Here is a 20,828-nt window from a genome sequence, read left to right as displayed (position 1 = left end):
AGTTAGAATCTCCACTCCACCCCCTGCATAAAATGAAGAGTTCTGAGGGAAGCTGACAGTCAGAACAATTTGGATATATTAGCCCAGCCCTAAATGCATTGGTTATTAACAGAATCATTAGTTATTGTTTTGAAGTGAAAATAATTTCCCCCCAAATTTTAGATTACAGAGATGATAACCATAGTTCAGACTTTTTCTGCGCTGAGTATGTCTACCGTAGAAGGGATTGATATAATGGCAATTAAGTTCAAAAACATTTACCAAAGTGTCCAAAAGAAAAAATACGACATTCTTGACCCACGGAAAACAGAATTTGATGTAGATTTTGCAGATTTCATGACAAAAATTGAAAATTTAGAGGTAAGTAGCATTCATATTTCTAATGTATAGTCAAATTCTAGCAATGCTACTAATTCAGAGATAGAAATGGTTGATATTTTTGAGACTTAAAAAGAAAACAATATTTTCTATTGCCTCATAATGTGTCTTGTGGTTTTGTAACACTGTGTCTTCGTTTTGGAGGGGGGGGAAACATACTTTGCTGTCAGGTATCTGGGGACTGTTTTCGTGATATGGTCTCAGGGATAAGGAAAAAGAGTCTCCACAGTGGTTTGAAGAAGTGCTTCAAGACCCTGTATTTTTGCATTACCAACATCTAGCATGGGGCAATTGGGCTGTGTCTCAGCCACTTTGCTCATTAGATGCTGTGTGTGTGTGTGTGTGTGTGTGTGTGTGTGTGTGTGTAACTGCTGACATTGATGGGTGGGTGTGCAGTGGATGGTGGACCTCATTCATTTTCTGTGTTAGTGGGCAGGCTGTGGTTGGGAGCTGCTCATCCATTTCTGGCAGTTTAATTTCCATATATAATGTAGGCATGGCTGTTTTCTTCCCCCTCTAGCCATGTGTTTCTTTTCCCAATGGCTGCCTTTCCCCTCCAAACAAGAAGGGGTTTGAATGCAGCAGATTTTCCCTCAGGATAACTTGAGTGAATCTTCCTCGTAGCGGTTCCCTGCACTTTGGATTCATCTATGAGTTCCTGCCATTAAATATTTACCTTTTCCTTTAGGTTCAAATACAGACTTTTATGGGAACATGTTTTGGAAAGATCTTGTCTTCACAACTTGCTCTCCAGCTGCTTCAAAGGTATGGCAAACAGGTTTAGGAAATATTTTAAACTAGAAGAAGTATGTTCTCAAAACTCTATTCCGTCTGGGCAGTATAAAAGTTTATGCACATTTTGAAATACATGGGAAGATGCCATCTCCCTTGCAACATCTCACAAACAAAGAACTCTCTCTTCTGTAAAATATAATTGATCTGGAAAAGGATACCACATGCCAGCTTGTTTCTCATTTCCTTTGCAGCATAATTAATAATATATCTCCAGCTGAAGCAAATTAGATCATACTCTTGCAAATGGTGTTTAGCAGAAAGACACTAGGACAATTATCGCATATGATAACACCATTGCAGAATGGACACTTTTAACGTGAAGACAAGGCTCTCACTGGATTGTAGGGAACTCATTGTAGGGAACTTGGTAGTAGGGGTTGCTTCTCACGGCAGCTAGACTGGTGGTATATGTTTGCTGCGGTAAACAGGTAAAACTGAAAGGGAGATTTGCATCTCCAAATACTTGAGGAGAGTCATAAAATACTTGAAGGAGGCCCATAATTAGCTATGGATCTCCCTTTCACATAAATGCAGCAAATGCCAGCTTAACAGTTTAGCTGCAACAAATTATTATTATTACATTTATATACCACCCCATAGCTGAAGTTCTCTGGGTGGTTTACAAAAGCAACTGTGAAATCCAATGTTGTGCGAGCAGGAGGCAGCTCAACAGATGTTTCCTTTCTGTCATGTCATGTTCTGAGCTGGAGCCCACATGGCTCAGAGCAAGGCAGGCTGGATGTTGCAGCACCTGGGAGAGCTCCAAGTAGGCAATCTACCCCAACAAGGTCTAAAACCCAGACTGAGGCTTTTGATGCTTCAGTCTAGAGGCCCACCTTCCTCGACTTGCACATTAACTCTCAAAATGTGCACATTAACTACATTCACGCAAGTAACATCATTTCTAGCTTGGCCCTAATAAATGGATGAGCTTCTTTAGGCAAAGCCTACTACATCAATTGCAGCTACAATAAATATAGGAGCTAGAATTGCAGCTACAGTTGGCACCACAATAAATAGATTTCTCTTTAAAGATGTGACCCTTGTTGTTTTTGCCACAGCAAACTAAGTTATTACAGTTCTTACTTGTTAGTCTTGCTTAGTTCTGAATAGGAAACATGAGTTTGAGCTTGGAGGGTTAAAACTCCAAGCTTTCAGGAGCACATTCTGTGTTTTTCTGTATTTGAATATGATCTCTTTAGGTTTCAGAAGCTGAACATGCCATGTCTTCAGCATGAAATAGCACACACGATTGCTCGCATTCTTCAGCATTATGTTGCAGAACTTGAAGCTACTAAAAAGGTATTTAGTGCATTTACCTTGAGTAGAATCTAAGCATTTTAATAGGTTTACTTGTCAGTTTTGGTTGATTAATTTGTAGAAGCTAATTTTAACCAATAAGGGAAAATTTTAATAAATGGGCCTGGCACTTCATGCACACTTGTTTATTTTTTGAGGGTAATTTGATTCTGGAGTGTTATTGTTATTGAAGAAGGTGTTTACAGCAGATAAGCAGCATATAAACTCAAATATAAATTTTGTGTATGAAATTGTAAGTTAAAATACCCATTTCCTTGAAAAGGACACCTATTGAGGTTTTGCTATGTACTTAAATGCAGTTGAAATTTTTTTAGTTAAAAGCCTGATGATAAATCAGCTAAAATTCTTCAGTTGGTTCACAGCCCTAATAAAAAGAGATCTAAAATAATTGATACCACAAGAGAGGTAGAGAAACACATTTTTAGTCCTGTATTTTGGTGTATGAGTGTTACAGGCTTTAGTTTTATGTTATTTCTCTTTGGGAATGTTGGATCAGAGATTGGACTGATTAGCATTAAATGAATTATCAGTTAGAGAAAGAGCAAACTGGGTGACCTCTCCCTATGATAGCAGCATCTGAGACCCTCTTCCAAGTACCTCCAAGGGCGGTTCAGAGGATGGCAACTGAGGAGAGGGCCTTTTCTAGGGCTGTGCTCCGCTCCGATTTGGATTGCAAATCCGGAGCAGAGCGACCCAATCTGCCTCCGCCAAAGGCGGATCCGAATCGGGTCGGGGGAGCTGCGGATCGAAGTGAAGCAGTTCACCTCCATCCAGAGCTCTGAATGCAGGTAAATGGGGCAGAGGGGGGCTCACTTGGCAGTGGCGCTGCCACTGCAGTCCATGTGGTGATGGCGACAGAGTTAGGTAAGGGGGGAGGGGGGCTTACCTGCCTCCGTCGCAGTCCGTGGCCTGCTCTTCCGGTTTGAGGCCTGGCCCTCAGTTGAAGCCCGTGCCGGACCGCAACAGAGCCAGGTAAGGGGGAGGGGGGCTTACCTGCCTCCATCGTGGTCCGGTGCCAACTTCAACTGAGGGCCAGGCCTCAAGCGAGAAGAGCAGGCTGTGGCCTGCTCTTCCAGTTTGAGGCCTGGCCCTCAGTTGAAGCCTATCATGGACCGCGATGGAGGCAGTTAAGTGGGGGAGAGGGCTTACCTGGCTCCACTGCCGCCGCAGTCCGTGCGGCGACGGTGGTGGAGCCAGAGGAGGGGGCTTATTCAGCCCCCATTTTGCCCACCCTTCTCCACATCTGCTTCCGCTGTCTGCTGCAGCGGCAAGTAAGTAGGGAAGGGGGGCAAAATCTCGATCCGCCCCTCCGGATCTTGCTCCGCGGAGCGGAGCAGGGGAGGGTCAGATCGACCCGAAGCAGATCAGCCTGATCCGAAAGTTGCTGATCGGGCCACGAAGCGGTTCGGAGGGTCTGTGCAGAGCCCTAACCTTTTCAGTGGTCCCCCCCCATTTATGGAATGCTCCCCCTAACAAGGCCTGCCTGATGCCAACATTATTATCTTTTCTGTGCCAGGTTGAGTTTTTTCTTTTCCCAGGAATTAGATGGGATATGATGCATAAATTGAGTTGAATTGTTGAATTGTACATGGCTGTCACCAATGTTTTAGTCATTTGATGGCGTGGTTGAATGTTAGTATGATATGGATAATTGTTTTAGGCGTTCCAAATTTTGTAAGTTTTAATTTTGCTTTAAGTTGCCTTGATTTGTTTTATTTTTGTTTTTGAGAAAGGCTCCTAAGACAATTAATAGTAAATACATATGTGAGAGGACAAATTGAATTATATGCATTTCTTAAGTTACCTATAATTTGAAAACATGAGAATGAAGATGTATAGCATCACTAATTCATGTTGTGCGTAGATACTAAAGTATAAATTAGCCCTAATTCAGTCCTTCATTTGTAGTGCTTCCTGCCCCCTTTATGGGAATCTGTATCTAATGGGTTTGTAACAAATAAGATTGCTTAGTTCAATAACACGTCTTCATGTGTAATTCCAAATGCTCATGGAGGTGTGTAGAAGAAGCCTCATTTTGGACTTGCATTTGCTTTGTTGTAGCTTTATCAGGCTCAGAAAGATGATCCTCCCCTGGCTCGAAACATGCCCCCAGTCGCAGGAAAGATCTTGTGGGTGCGGCAGCTATTCAGGCGTATAAGTGAACCAATCAACTATTTTTATGTAAGTGTGTCAACATCACCTGTCTGAAAGTGCTGGGTTTTGTAAGCCATAAAAAGTAAATAAATTATGTTGTCTTGCTCCTTTTAAACCTGTGGTCCGCTGACTTGAATACTGCTGGCTGTCCTCACGTTTCCTGAAATCTTCCAGAAAAGATTAGTGCTAAGTGAAATGATATGGAAGAATCTGCAGGTGGTGCTATTTAGCTGATTTTGAAAGCAATATCCCAACTCGCTAGTATCCAGTGCATAGAGGATTTTGACCATTTATTGAACCTTATTAGCAATGGCCCATAAGGTGCATGTTTCTGGCACGTTAGAATAGTTACAGGTGTCTAGAATGACGCTGGGTCAGTGTCTTTATTTTGCTGCACAAATACACTTTTGTCAGGCATCTCAGGGAGGTTTTCTAGAGGATGTGAAGTGACATACGTATGCACCCAAGCCAAACTGACACCATTAATTTTAGTTAGTAAAATATAACATTGGACTCTTCAGAAATGGATATGCTGCATTGTGAATGAATATTTCACCTGAAGGTATTTTTCATTCCAGGTAGTGGTTTTGCTTGAGTTTTTAGAACATTTGAGGAGGTAGAAGGATCCATTGGAAACGTCTGTGCTTTGCTCCTGTGGAGCCCATTTGGTTCTTCGTATTGACTAATAATAAAACCAGGGTGTCTTGCAACAAAAGTTGCAGTATAGCCTCACCTTCGTTCAGGGTTCCAGGCAGACAGCCATGCCTGTCTCTGGAGTACTATAAACTGTTATAGCAGGGGTAGAGAACCTCTTTCAGGGCAGAATTCAATTTCAGATAGGGTCTTGGGGGCCACAGTCCAGGGGCAGATCCACACAGAGGCTTCGGGACGCCCTGAAGGCGCTTTAGGGTGCCCCGAAATCGATGATGTACACCCTACCTTAACCGTTCCAAGAAGAGGAGGAGGAGGAGGCAGCCCTGCATCGCCCCTTGCGGGGACAGGATGAAGAGTTGCCGCGCCCAGCGGCTTCACTGGGGAATCAGCTGCCGCCTACCTACCCGCCGGCTTCCTTTTGCCGGCGAAAGAGCCACCCGGGCCCACCCGGGTCGGAGAGCTTGGCGGAAGAAGCCGCCGCCGGCTTCTTCCGCCGAGCTCTATGATCCGGGTGGCTCTTTCGCCAGCAAAAGGAGGCCGGCGGGCAGGTGGGTGGCAGCTGATTCCCCGGCGAAGCCGCCGGGCGCAGCAACTCTTCATCCCGTCCCTGCGAGGGGTGATACGGGGCTGCCTCCTCCTCCTCCTCCTCCTCCTCTGCCTCTTCTTGGAACGGTTAAGGTAGGGTGTACATCATTGATTTCGGGGCGCCCTAAAGCGCCTTCAGGGCATCCCAAAGCCTCTGTGTGGATCTGCCCCAGTAGTGGATGGAGCTGAAGGAAAGGCAGTGGGGACAAAGACAACCAGAGTGGGCCCCAAAATACAAAACAACAACAACATATCCCTGCATATTTTAGCATATAGCTCTTACTGCTAGTAACTATGCCTTAGGAGGGGCATTTCGACCTGTTAGAATTTGGAAAAAAATGCAAAAACTTGGGAAACAATTGTAGTTGGTAGAAAGGGATTGGGGCCAGGCGTTGTCTGGGAAATCCCAGCAGGGGCAAATTTAGCTCCCAGGTCTGAGGTTCCCCACCACTGTGTTTGAGGCTCAAGCAGGCCAGTTTACCCTCTCCCCCATTGCCCGCATTTTTCATTTCTCTTTTCCAACTGAGACCTGAGTTACACGTTAAGTTAAAAGCATAGCATACAGTGTTGTTTGTAGTTTTGCAAAATGTAATAGTAAGCGCAGAGGGTGCAGTTGGATTTTCACTGGCGCCACAGTTCACGGGGGTGGTGGTGTTAATTTTAACCCTTCTGTAATTTCAGTGAAAATCCCCTCCACGCAGCAACTAGCCTTAGAAAAAAGTGACTTCCCCCCACAAGGCTAATAGGCACATGGGGGAAGGGAAGTGATTTTCATTGAGATTCTGGCTGGGAAGGGATGGGTTAAATATTCCCTCCCTGTAGGCTGTGCTCTGGATGAGAATCATGCCCTGCTAAGTATAATATATATTAAGAAAACTAGGGATAATGCTGCATGCCACATATTAAACATAATGTGCAGTTAGGCCCTGATTCCATGGCTCCTGGAGATCACTAAACATGCTTAGTCCTTACTGCAGTGCTTTTGGTTCCCCCCCTTTATTATTATTATTTTCTTTTAGTTTACAAACTTGTATACTTTTGTATGGGGTGGGGGTCCCCCCAAGAATGTAGAAAGAAAATACTTTATTTATAGGGTGTGTGTGTTTTGCTTCCAAACCGATAAGCACTTAGCTTCTCGAATTGCTTTTATCAATTAAATTATTATATGATAGCCTTAAGCCAAAATCCCAGGATCCCAAAAGAAATTTTATGTAAGTGCAGGGCTGAACCATGCATGCAGCTAAGATGTCATTAGCTTTCCTTGCTGCATTTTCCCACTGCCAAAGAGATAAACCACTACCCATTTAAAAAGTGGCTTTTCTGTTCAGCAGTGGGAACGCCTAACCCTGGAGAGAACACAGTGAATAAAACCACAGGCTACTTACTTAATGGGTTTCTCCTTTATGTATATACAGTATTTGACTTCGGGTCCAAGCATATAAAAGCTGAATTATGATGCTTTCAGTAATTATACTGGTTAAGCAATGGTGACCATTATTAGCATATGCATTATCTTGAAAAGCTTTTTGTAATTCATATTATGCAAGATCATACAACAGATGCAGGAAAATATAATTATAAATTATAATTTTATTAAAAGGAGATGGTATTTTTTCACCTACCTTTTAAATATGTATTTCTTTAATTACAAATATTTTAATAGAAAAATTCAGATATCTTGGCAAGTGCAGAGGGTAAAGCAGTGGTTCGATTATACAATAAAATTTCCTATGTATTGGTGGAATTTGAAGTACTCTATCACACAGCTTGGATGAAGGAAATTTCACAACTACAATATGGTAAGTAGTTTGATTGGCAACAAAAATCACTAAAGGCATCATTGCACTGCCAAGTTTTGCTTAGGGCAATATTCCAGGAAATGGATTTAATTGTATCATATTTTTCTATTTAATTTCAGCATTGCAAATAACACTCTTGGTACGACATCCTGAAACTGGAAAACTATTGGTTAATTTTGATCCCAAAATTTTAGAGATTGTTCGAGAGACTAAATGTATGATAAAGATGGGACTAGAGGTACCAGAACAGGCAAAGAGGATAGTTAAAATTGAAGGTCAGATTAAGACAGACAAATTATGCTTGGAGGTAGGCAAAGAATGCTGTTGATAGTTTTTTTTTAAAAAATGCATGACTCTGGATAGCAATATTATATTAAAGTTTTTTGTATATGTCATGCCAAAACATTATTCTAGTCACCATGCCAAAGTATCCAGATGGATGAATTCACCTTAAGTTTATTTATATAATTAGAGAATCCCAAAATATTTGATTAATTGTGTTTGCTTTATCCTGAATCATTCTTGTCAATGTGTATTTGCTGTAAGCATGCAGGACACAGCTGCGTGGGAAGGGAAAGGCCAATTCACTCTCCTCCACCTTCTTTCCCCTTCGTTCTTTCTCCCCTTCCGCAGACCTCTATTTTATTATTTATTTATATATTGGTTACATTTATATCCGGCTTTTCCTCTAAGGATCCAAAGGTGGCATACATGGACTTCCTCCTTTCCTTTCTATTTTATCCTCACAAGAACTCTATGAAGCAGGTTATGCTGAGAGTCAATGTCTGGCCCAAAGTCATCCAGGGAGTTTCATGCATGGGCGGGGACTAGGAGAACCTGATTCCCCCAATCCCAGTCCAACACTTTTAAACGCTACACCACACTGGCTCTGAAAACTACATGATGCTTGGGAGACAACTGGCTTTCCTCTGCACTTGTCATACAAACACACACACACACACAGAGGAAAAGGAGTGGTGGAAAGGCCTTGTCAGGGGAGTTGGCCACTGACTTATTCGGGGAATGGGGAGTGGGTACAGTCATTGACTTTTGATTTCACTTTTTATTTTTTTACTGACAGGAGACAGCACTTGCGTTTCTCACGTTGTTGTTGCTGCTGCTGCTGGTACCTAGTCAGGCCCAAAGCTGGTGGCCATCCTCCTCCTTTTCCCTTGTACCCTCCTCCTCCCTTTTGGCTCTTCTACAGTGTGGGGCCAGTGTGTGTGTGTGTGTGGGGGGGTGCTACTGCTGACGGATGGGCTCAGCTTTCAGTCAGAGAGGCCAGTTTCTCACTCTCCTTCCTGCCATTAAAAAAAAAGAAAATTGTTTTCTCATCCATCATCATCATCATCATCATCATCATCATCATCTTTTACTTGCCACTCTTGCATTATTGCACTATGTTTTCAGCATTTAAACAAACAAACAAGGCAAAAGTGTCCTCCCCGCCACTCTCCCTTCCCTTCAGCACTGGGTTCCCAGTGACTCCTCCATCCTTCTTTATAATTTTGAAGCAGTGGTCACTTATTCTCAGGCAGATCATGTCTGCTGAGCTTCTGCATGTCTCTCCAGCTTCCTCTTCTCCTTGAATTGTACCCTCTGCCACTACAGTGGTGCAGCAGTTTTGCTCGATTAGCAGTTTTGCTCGCAGTTTGTGAGGTGCACCCCTTTCCGCTCCCGTTCCCCATGGCTCTTTAACTGCCCCCAGCTCCACATCTTCCATCTACTCCATGCTCAGCACCACCACAGGGTAGCTTCTGTAACTTATGTAGCCTTCTAATGTGTTCAAACCTCTTCAAATGGTCATAACTGGATGTTCAGTGTGCTCAGTTATGGGAAGTGGGGTACGGTAATAGTGCTCACCCCCCTAAATGTCACTGCAGGCATGAAAACCATGGCTCTTAGTGCTTGGAGGAGAAGCACTAAGGGCATCCACACACATGGAGACTGTCCTTCTCTTCCACCCTTTTCAGATTTGATGTGTTCTGAGGAAAGGCAGTAGAAGCACTGGAAAAACACAAGAGAGCAATTATTTGAATACTCCATCATGTGTGAATGCCCTGCAAAAAGTGAATGAACAAAGCAGTACAAATTCCATACTAAACACCTGGGGTGCTTCCAGACGGAGTGCTCCCCACACTGTGAAAGACATTGTGGAGCTATTGGCTGCGTTCAGACGATCAGCAGAGGAAACAATGCAGTATGAGTTGTCACCCCAACCCCTGCACATGTGGTTATGGGACAGACATTTTACTAATTGCCTGCGTTGCATGTCAGGTTGCTGAGTTGTCTGATTGTGGTGCAGCGGGAGTGGCTTCTTACCCACCCACAGCCCCTGTGGGTTGCAGGGTGGGTAAGAAGTCACACCCAACATGCTGCACGTTGGGTTCAGATGAGATGGCAACCCGCAATGCAGTGCAGGCAAATAGGGAAATGCTGGTTCTGTGACCAGCAGGAGCAGGAAAAACAACCCATACTGGGTTGTTTCCCCAGCTGATTGTCTGAATCCAGTCATTTTGTCTTTCCTTCCATAGTGGATTTTCTATGGTAAGAAAAAAGACAGAAGAATTGGTAGGAAAAAATGTGAGGGTTATGAATAGAAGACAATGTTGTCTAGAAACGCACGCACGCACACGCACACACACACACTGCAAACAAAATTCCGTAAATGAAGCAGAACGGTTCCACAATAAAAGACTAGTCTAAAAGAGAAACTTGTGTGTAAACTGCCTCTGTCTCTTGAAGTCTTTTGCAAATAGCAGTTTTGGGGCAGGGCCCTGTCCACATTGAGACCATATTCTAGGTCCTTCCTATGTCATTTTCTCAGTGAAAATGGCATCCTCCCAGAGCTGCTATTTATCCCAGTAGGGAAAAACATACAGGCCTCAACCCAGCTATTTGCAAAAACAGAGATGTCTAGTCTGATCCTTAGTTCCCTGATACAGCTGCAAATCTCCCCTTCCTCTTGGGCAGTGTTGATTCCTGTGTGTCATAGGGGAATGGAATTCCCACAGCCCAATTTCCCTTCTTGTGTGTGGCTTGACTTCCTCTGCGATAGTATTCTGGGCCTCCATTATGAGGAGGTAAAGTTCATATCGCAAGGTTGTAAATGAGAAAGGTAAAAAGACTCTTTTACAGACCCTTCTAATAAGGTGTCTTGGGGGGGGGGGGCAAACTGCACATTATGTAGATTTCACCTCACTAGGCATCTACCAGCTTTTGGCATTCTGTTTGATGTGGGCAACACATGGCCTGCAAGCCACATATAGCCCCCAACACCTCTGCTGCAAGCTAAATTTGATCCTTTTATGTCTCCATAGTGGGAGCAGTATGGAGTTTTGCAAGCTGGCTAAATGTAACCCTTATAGCTCAGTGGCAGTTTGTTGATTTTTTAAAAAAACAGCAACCAAGAATGCAACCCACGGGGGGAAGAGTTTGGGGGGGCAGAAATGCCCCCCCAAACCTCCCACAGTTGCCCATTGCTGACATAAAAATACACTAGTTAGTGACTTTGGGAGATTGTTTTGTACAGTCACATTTTAGCTTCTATTAGCATCTTTTACAGGTTTTTTTTTTTAATCACAGAATATTCTACACTGCTATGAAAATTTGTGTCAAGAAGTGCCAACGGTGTTTGTTAATTTGATGGCACCGAAAATGAAAAAGGTGAGTTATGATAAGCATAATTTATTTTAAATCGATTGCATTTGTTTTGTGTTTGTGTGTGTTGGGTATATGTTTGTTTAATAAATGTGGTTCAGTTAGAGCTACAGCACTATAATCTGTATTGTTCAGACCTTGAAATCCCCAGTGAGTCTACTCAAAGGATAGAAGCAATCAATATGTTGTACTGCCTGTGATTTGTCACAGCTATGGTTGTAATCTGTAATCCTGGTACCCCAAAGAAGTACATATGTCCCGATTCGGAGATTCCTTGTATGATTTAAAACAACGGCCTAATCTACACCAAGCAGGATATTGCACTATGAAAGCGGTATATAAAAGGCAGGAGCCACACTACTGATTTATTGTGGTATTGAAGTGCACTGACAACTTTTGGAGACTATTGACACATATCATATGCTGCTTTCATATTGTTTTCATAGTGCAATATCCTGCTTGGTGTAGATTAGGCCAACCAAAATGTATGCAGGGGTTTCTGCAAGTGTTGGGAATGCTTCCATGAAAGCAATCAAATGAATGTGGAAAGCTCTCTTCAATATATTATGATGACGTCTAAAAACAAGCTGCTGCACAGTATTAAAACATCACAAAAGCTTGCCTGCCAGCTCCCAATCTAATATATCTGTGAATGGGGAAACTTGAATTTGCCAGGAGCTCCAATGTGTGTCAACAGGGAATCTACTGAAGAATTAGTTGAAAATTGATACTGTAGAATTAGGTAAAAGGAAGAACTAGAGAAACCAAAGGTGATTCCATATTTGTGAGTCCATGGAAGGATAAAAGAGGCTTATGGTGAAAGTTGAGAAAAAGTTTGATTGGAGAAAAGGTTTATTTGTTTTATTTAGTTTAATGCCACGTGATCCATGACAAGATGCTTTAAAAAAGACAAACTGACCCTTAATAAAAAGGATGTCATTTGATTGTCCGGACTGGTTATATATTGTAGTCCGAATGAATGTTTATTTTTCCTGTCCTTGTCTACTTTCATTAGGTGGAATCTGTACTGAGGCAAGGGCTTTCAATTTTAACCTGGTCATCTTTGACTTTAGATAGCTTCTTCCAAGAAGTGGATGAAGTTATGAAAATGTTTAATCAACTTTTGAAAAAGGTAAACATTTTCCAATGCATGTTCAAAAGATTACTGTTGTTGTTTGTTGTTATTATTTAAATGATGCCATCAGCATATGTGTATCGTACTGATGGCATAAGCAAAAATAGACAGGTCACTGCCCCAGGGACCTTACATAAAGGTCTAAAATAATGGGGAGAGTACAGTGAGACATGAATAAGAAAGGATTAATGTAGACAAAGGTAAATAAATATACTTAAAATTTGGGATCGAGGACAGTATTCAATGCTACTGCAGTGCTAGCGGAAATGAACTCTAGCGCAACCAGAAAATAGAACAAATTAGTGCTTCTGGAATGGATAAGTCAGTGGAGCTTGTGGAAAGGAGTTTCAGAACTGCTAATTTGGGCTAGTTTCCATGGTTACACTAGCAAGTGCAACTGCTCCATATTGTGATAGTGTTCCTTAGTGTTCATTTCTGCTAGCAGAATATGTTTAGTTGTGGCAGACTGCCAACATGGATATTGACCTAGGTGCTTAAAGAAACACCTCTGCTGATGTCCTTCTCTGAGTGCTTCTGCCATCGGATGTGAAGCAGGTGTCAATAAGAGAAAAAGCATTTTTGACGGTAGTGCCCCATTTGAGGAATTCAATGGGCACCTTTATCATCATTTAGGCTCCTGGCTAAGACGATTTTGTTCACCCAAACATTTTAGATATGTTGGTTGATTTAACTGAGCTCTGTGTTCTATTATTTTCTTGCAATTTTTTATTTTATTTATTTACTTATTGCATTTCTGTACTGCCCAATAGCAGAAGCTCTTTGGGCAGTTCACAAGAATCAAAACCATGAAGTTTAAAACTTAAACCATAATATAAAAACACAATATAAAAGTTAAATATAAAAGTACAACCAGAATAAAACCGAGCAGCAATGCAGAGATTTAAAATAAAGATTTAAAACAGCAAAGTTAAAAGACTAAGATGATAAAATGTTAAAATGCAGAGAAAATAAAAAGGTCTTCACCTGGTGTTGGTATAACGTAGATGCCAGATGAACCTCTCTAAGGAGCTAATTCCACAGCTGGGGTACCACAGCAAAGAAGGCCCTCCTTCTGGTAGCCACCTGCCTCTCTTCCTTTGGCAGGGTCTCATGGAGAAGGAACCCTGAGGATGATCTTAGGGTCTGGCAGGTACATATGGGAGGAGGCGTTCCTTCAGGTAACCTGGCCCCAAACCATTTAGGGCTTTGAAGGTTAATACCAGCACTTTGAATTGGGCCCGAACCTGGACTGACAGCCAATGAAGCTCGAAGAGGACTCACAGCTAAAGCATTCCCTAAACAATGCTATTAGCTAACCATGGCAAGTAATCCACATGGTATTAATTAACTTTTTTTTTTTTTACAGATTAATGATTTATCTGAAATGCAGATTGATTTAACAATGAAGGATATAGCAAATACACTTTTGCTTGTACTACCAGATAATGCAATGAAAGTGGAGGATTTACTGGCACGCAATGAGGTAATCACATTTGCAGAAAATATAAATAAAAGTTATGGATATACCAGAATTCTGTTTGCGGAGATGGAATGATGAATTTTTCTGGTTTGGCCCTGCAGATTTCATTCCGTTACCTCCCACTGGCATCAACTTGATCTTGTCAATCTTGTCCCACCACCAACACTGCCAAAGCAGAAGATGAAACTGACAGGTTCTTCTTCGTGGTCTCTGTGCATCACACATATGGGCTCTGCGCCTGTGCTAAGCCCTGCTTCGGGAATCTTCTATAGCTAAGAGGCATTTTGGGCGGGAACCCCTCCCCCTCTACTGCGCATATGCAGAGGAGTTCCCACCAAGATTCCCCAGTTCTTCTGAGACCGTCATCATGACAGCCTCGTCGAGAACGCTTCTGTTAAACAAACAAACAAACAAATAGCTAAGACTTACCTTTTCTTCTTTCTATATCTTCTCCATTTACTCCGTTTACTCCTTCAACCTTTTCCTATATAATTTTTTTGTGGTATTATTCTTTCTTTACCTCAGACTTTGCTTCTTACTCTAATCTGGTCCGCATGGGCCCCAAGGCCCCGTTTAAAAAGTGTCCCCGTTGTGGCACTAAACTTCCACCTTCCGACAGACACAATTTTTGTGTCATCTGCTTAGGTGAGGGGCATAAGGTAGACGTCTGCCCCCATTGCCAGGCCTTCTCAAAACTTACGAGACGCCACAGAGTGGATAAACTATGGGCTGAGCTGTGGGAAAGGGCACTCGCAGCTGTGGACAAGCCTGCTATGGCGTTGCAAGTTGAACCTTTCGTGCCTCCAGCTCCTGTCCAGCCGACAGCAAGTTGACCCCGACAGGACGCCCCTGCAACACCGGGGCGATCCCTAGCTACCTCGGTAGCCAAGAAACTATCAAAGAAGGCGAGAATGCCGAAATCCGCTGAGAAAGCAAATCACAAGAATAAAGCCAAAGTGCCTCACAAACACAATGCTCATAAAAATAAAGCATCGACATCGACAACGACTCCCGTGACGGCACCATCATCGACAGTCCAACCGGCATCGATAACAACCCTTCCGTCAGCTACGAGAGTCGATCCGATAACGACTGCATCGTTATCAGAGGGCGAGATCAGAGATGCTGCATCCATCCGTAGCAATGATCCACTACGATTACCGACAGGGTCGGTTAGGGCTTCGCCTCCGACAAACTTAACTGTCTCAGACCACCGCAGACTACAATATCGAGAACGAACATCGAGTCGCCGTCGATCTCCAGAATCTGTCCACTCGTTCGATACTCGATATCGAGACTCCGACCTCTACCATTACCAAAGGCAACACCGCTCCAGATCTCCTATGAGAGACTGGGAAAGAGAGTCACAATGGTCACTTCCGCCAAGACCTACATACTATTATGCAGACCATCCAATTATTATGCAGATCATCCAATTCGTGGAGCGAATTGGATGATCGATATCGAAGACACACTCAACTATCACCTCCTCGACGTCGACCCTCGGCAACAGTCTCGGCACCCGAAGCAACACTTGAGCACCAAATAACTAGACTACCTGAAGATAACAGGCATTCACCACGGGCTGAAGAAATAACAATTCATCAACCCCAACAATCGGAAATCCAAACTATCCAGATTCCCTCCTCTCCTTAATCGGTAGAGGATTATTGCTCAGACTCGATATCGGTTACCTCAGTGGCGCCATCGATACCATCGCCTGACTCTATAGTCGAGGTGCAGGGATCTGTCTCCCCATCAGAGAGACTAGGACATTTTGCTGATCTTATCCAAAGGATGGCGTAAGCCTTAGGAATAGAGACAAAACAAACGGTAGAAAATTAGTAGACCTGGTTTTTGAGGCGATATACACGGAGGCAACAACTCCGGTAGCCATCCCTTTCCTCCCAACTCTAACAAGAACGGTCAAGGACCACTGGAAGGACCCCGCAGCGCTCCAACCATCTTCAAAGAGCCTCGATAATATGTACAGAGTCTTCGAAAAGGATGCCGAGTTCCTATTCACGCATCCTCAGCCTAATTCAATAATAGTTGCGTCAGCGCAAGGTCGATCACAGAGACTGCACACCGCGCCAGTTGACAAGGAGGGCCGGCGCCTAGACCTAATGGGGCGTAGATTTTACTCTACAGCATCCCTAAGTTTAAAAGTGTCGAATTACCAGGCTACAATGTCTAGGTACCAGCTCTTCTTATGGGATAAAATGATGTTGCTATGCGAAAATTTAGGAGATGACCAAAGGGAGCTGGCTAGGGTTTTCCACTCTGAGGCCACGCGCATGGCACGACAACAGATTGCAACAGCAAAGCACCAGTCAGATCGTGGAGCAAAAACCATGGTAGGGGCAGTAGCCCTACGGAGACATGCCTGGCTTAGATCAGCGGGTCTCTCCCAAGAAGCCAGAACCCGAATTGAGAGTCTTCCCTGTGATGGTACAGGCCTCTTTAATGCAACAACAGACGAGGCGATGGATACTGTCCAGAAGGCTAGAGTGACAGCAAGAAAAATGGGAATAGGCACAACCCAACAACAACAGTTTAAACCTAGAAGGTGGTATAGACAACCAGCCACCAGCACCGTAAGGTACCAACCTGATAGACAACAGTTTAGACAACCACTGTCATCCCAGCAAGGAAAGAGACAGTTCCCATCCTCAAAATCCAAATTCCAATGCCGTAAACCAGACTATCAGCAGAACCGACGTCTTTGACTTCCCCACCTTACACAAGATGAGTACCCCCTTTGGCAACCGCCTCTCTATATCAATGGAGGCCTGGACTCGAATAACCTCAGACAAATGGGTGCTCTCTATAATCGAGAGAGGTTACAAGATAGAGTTCGACTCCCTACCACCCACGGGGGTCCTAAAAAGAACTACACCATCTGCACCTCTACAACAGGAAGTCCACTCACTATTAGAAAAGGGAGCAATACAACCAGTGCCAAAACAACAACTAATGCGGGGGTTTTACTCTCGTTACTTCACCGTTCCGAAGACTGATGGAGGAATCCGTCCCATGTTAGACCTACGGGATGTAAACACCTATATTACACCAAGGAAATTTCGTATGGTCTCCCTCCCTGCGATACTACCACTCCTCACAAAACACTCATGGTTCGCCTCTATCGATCTAAAGGATGCTTATTTCCATATAGCCATTCACCACGACAGCCAACGTTACCTCTGCTTCATCATCGGCAATCAAGCCTTCCAATTCTGAGTACTACCTTTTGGACTCTCAACAGCCCCCAGGGTATTCACGAAATGTATTGCGGTGGTTTGTGCCCACCTCAGAAACCGAGGAATACAGATCCACCCTTGCATCAACGACCAGCTCTTGGTAGCAGATTCGAAACAAACCCTTCAACAGCATATACACCATGTTTGCGATCTTATGCTTCAGCTAGGGCTCCTAATAAATATAAACAAATAAACACTCTCTCCAACCAGAACCATAAAGTTCATAGGAGCAATCCTGGATTCACACACTACCAAAGCATTCCTACCCTTAGACAGGACCATTGTTGTCAAGGATCTGGCAATCCAAGTAATAAAAAAACAAATAACAACTGCCTATACAATACAAAGGCTACTAGGATTGATGGCATCAACGACCATGGTAGTGCCCTTTGCAAGACTCAAAATGAGAAGGTTACAACTTTGGTTCAACAAACTATTTAACCCTCTACAGAATGCCAGACGTACCATCCTTACTCTACCACTGAACATGATAAAATCCCTAAGATGGTGGACGAAATGTCACAACCTAACAAAAGGAGTACCTTTCCAACCTTCGATGCCAACCAAGTCGATCATAACAGATGCCTCCCGCAATGGCTGGGGAGCTCATCTAAACTCCTTAAAAGTACAAGGATTCTGGTCAACAAAAGAAAAGAAAGCACGCATCAACTATCTCGAACTGCTGGCAGTCCAGAAAGCACTCAAAGCGTTCGAGACGGAAATATCCAACCGACATGTCCAAATAACTTCAGACAACACGACAGTCGTGTTCTACCTCAACAAGCAGGGGGGAACAAAATCCCCACCCTTGATAAAACTTACCATACACATATGGGAATGGTGCATTTGACGCCGAGTGTTCCTCACAGCGGTTCATATAGCGGGATTAGACAACACACTAGCGGACACCCTCAGCAGGCATGCATCAGTAGTCCAAGAGTGGAGAATCCATCCCCTGGTCATCAGGAAGATATTCCAGATCTGGGGAAAACCAGAAATAGATCTCTTTGCAATACAGAACAACACAGTGTGCGACCTATTCTGCAGCAGGGCAGGAATAGGGAGAAGATCACTAGGCGATGCGTTTCTCTACAAATGGAACTGCTCCTTCCTGTACATATTCCCCCCATTTCCTCTAATAATGAGAATATTAGCCAAGATTATTCAGGACAACACAAACTGCATAATTCTGACACCCTGGTGGCCCAGGCAGAATTGGTTCGCGACACTATTGAACAGGTCGCGGGGTCTCTACAGGAACCTACCAATGAGAAGAGATCTTCTCTTCCAGCATCAAGGTCGGATATATCATTCAGACTTAGACACACTTCATATGACCGTATGGAGACTGATCCCTCAGTAGCAGACAATGACTTAACAGCTAAGATCCAAACGGTTTTGGATGCGGCACTAAAGCCTTCCACACGGACAAACTATAATAGGAAGTGGTCTGTATTTAATGCCTTTGCATCCGGAAAAGGGTTTTCACCCACAAGTTGCTCCGTCCATCAGATCCTGTCCTTTTTATTGGTTTTAGTTGACGGGCCTGAGAGTTTCCTCTTTAAGAGTATATTTGGCAGCAATCTCCTTTTTCCATGATTACATTGACAGTTTCAGGGTTTTTTCACACCCTACAGTTAAACGGTTTTTAAAGGGCCTATGGAATTTAAATCTACCAGTAAGGACTTTTGCACCATCATGGAGTCTATCCGTGGTTCTACATGCACTCTCAATGCCACCTTTCGAACCATTGGCTACCACGGACTTGCGTCTTCTCACATTAAGAGTGGTATTTTTAATAGCAATCAAATCTGCAAGACGTGCAAGTGAACTATGTGCACTAAGAATAGACGAGCCTTACCTAGTGTTCCATCTTGGTACTCTGCCCTGACATTCAATTTTTGCCAAAGGTTGTATCTAGTTTCTATGTTAACCAAGACATTATTTTACCTGCCATTTTTCCTTCTCCTTCATCTACCTTAGAAAGAACTTTACACTCACTAGACGTTAGAAGGGCCTTAGCTTTCTATAAAGATCGCAACGACTCTTCGTATGTCATGGAGAGAACAAGAAGGGCCTACCAGTATCATCTCAGAGACTCTCTTCATGGTTGGTCCAATGCATTACTCTGGCATACCAGCTTCAGAAGTTGGAACCTCCAGCATCAGTCAAGGGGCATTCCACTAGAGCTGTTTCAACATCATCTGCCTTTCATTGTAGCAAGGTATGCACGGCAGCAACATGGGCTCGACCAATGACGTTTGTGTCACACTACAAACTAGACGTCAGGTCGAGATCCGACTGCTCCTTTGGCAGGGCAGTGTTGTCATCTGTATTCACCTAAGGACACCAACCCTCCTCCGGTGAGTAAAAGCTTGCTAATCACCCATATGTGTGATGCACAGAGACCACGAAGAAGAAGGACAGGTTGCTTACCTGTAACTGTGGTTCTTCGAGTGGTCATCTGTGCAGTCACACAACCCACCCGCCTTGAGGCCCAGCATTGGGCAAAAGGCGGGATACAAATAAAAATAATAATAATAATAATAATAATAATAATAATAATAATAATACTCCCCTCTTGGTGTCCATCAAATATTATTAATGCTTATCTAGTATTTTTTCAGAAACACCTACAGGTGTCTATATTCCTTAGACGAGGCCTTCAGGTCTCAGAAGAACTGGGGAATCTGGGCGGGAACCCCTCTGCATATACGCAGTAGAGGGGGAGGGGTTCCCGCCCAAAATGCCTCTTAGCTATAGAAGATTCCCGAAGCGGGGCTTCGCGTAGGCGCAGAGCTCATATGTGTGTCTGCACAGATGACCACTCGAAGAACCACAGTTACAGGTAAGCAACCTGTCCTTCTTTGACAATTAGGGAATATGGCTGTGCTGATCAAAACCAAGTAGGGTGTGGAGAGAATGAAACTGACAAGGATATTGACAAGGGGAACATGCCTTTTTGGGGCTACATAGTGGACAGGCAGACTTGTAGTCATGTGCACTTGCACAAGATTGCCAATAAAAATATTTTCAAAAACTTACCATTTGCACAAATTTCAAGATCCCCAAATTTTAAAATTGCACAAACTACAAATTTGTGCAAATGCCAGAACCTGAAAAAAAAGCACAATATTTCCAGAATTGGGGGGAAAATCAGCTGCCGCCTGCCACCACTTACCAGAATCCTGTTGGGCTTAAATGGAACAGAATTCCCTGCATCGCACAACCCTAAGTATGTTTTTATAAACACACATCCTTATTCGTCACATCACAGTGTGTGTGTATCTGGGTGCCTGTCTGCTTATCTATCTATCATATCTATTTATCTATCTTACAGCATTGCTGACTAGAATATAGTAAAATTTAGGTAAAATATAAATAATTTGAGATATTTGTATGATAAAGCTTTCTTCTGAACCATTAAAGTATCATATTAAAAAATTCTATATTTTTTAATACTTCCCCACTAGATGAACTGCATTTCTCTACCAGGGTGTACAGTGACAGCATTATTGTTTCCCCCCATGACTGTTCACTCTAAATCACAACATTTGTCTTAAAATGCTGGATATCAAAATTTGTCTAGAGAAATTGCTCAAAGTCTC

At 43.3% G+C, this 20,828-nt stretch overlaps 1 protein-coding gene across 1 annotated transcript in view; it reads left to right on the top strand.

Annotated features, from left to right (window-relative positions):
- The window catches only part of DNAH8 (dynein axonemal heavy chain 8), a 154,984-nt gene that overhangs the window by 11,114 nt on the left and 123,042 nt on the right, over nucleotides 1-20,828 (top strand). Inside the window, exons 9-17 of the mRNA XM_063125403.1 lie at nucleotides 163-360; nucleotides 1,067-1,143; nucleotides 2,376-2,475; nucleotides 4,555-4,674; nucleotides 7,550-7,685; nucleotides 7,805-7,992; nucleotides 11,271-11,351; nucleotides 12,361-12,477; nucleotides 13,847-13,963. Of these exons, the coding sequence (XP_062981473.1) occupies nucleotides 163-360; nucleotides 1,067-1,143; nucleotides 2,376-2,475; nucleotides 4,555-4,674; nucleotides 7,550-7,685; nucleotides 7,805-7,992; nucleotides 11,271-11,351; nucleotides 12,361-12,477; nucleotides 13,847-13,963 (1,134 nt within the window). The remainder of the gene's footprint in view (nucleotides 1-162; nucleotides 361-1,066; nucleotides 1,144-2,375; nucleotides 2,476-4,554; nucleotides 4,675-7,549; nucleotides 7,686-7,804; nucleotides 7,993-11,270; nucleotides 11,352-12,360; nucleotides 12,478-13,846; nucleotides 13,964-20,828) is intronic.

The sequence above is a fragment of the Elgaria multicarinata genome, chromosome 4 (genome assembly GCF_023053635.1).
Source record: "Elgaria multicarinata webbii isolate HBS135686 ecotype San Diego chromosome 4, rElgMul1.1.pri, whole genome shotgun sequence".
In the NCBI taxonomy this organism is placed as follows: Eukaryota; Metazoa; Chordata; class Lepidosauria; order Squamata; family Anguidae; genus Elgaria; species Elgaria multicarinata.
The sequence above is the reverse complement of the archived record's forward strand: the minus strand, read 5'-3'. Positions and strand labels throughout refer to the sequence as shown.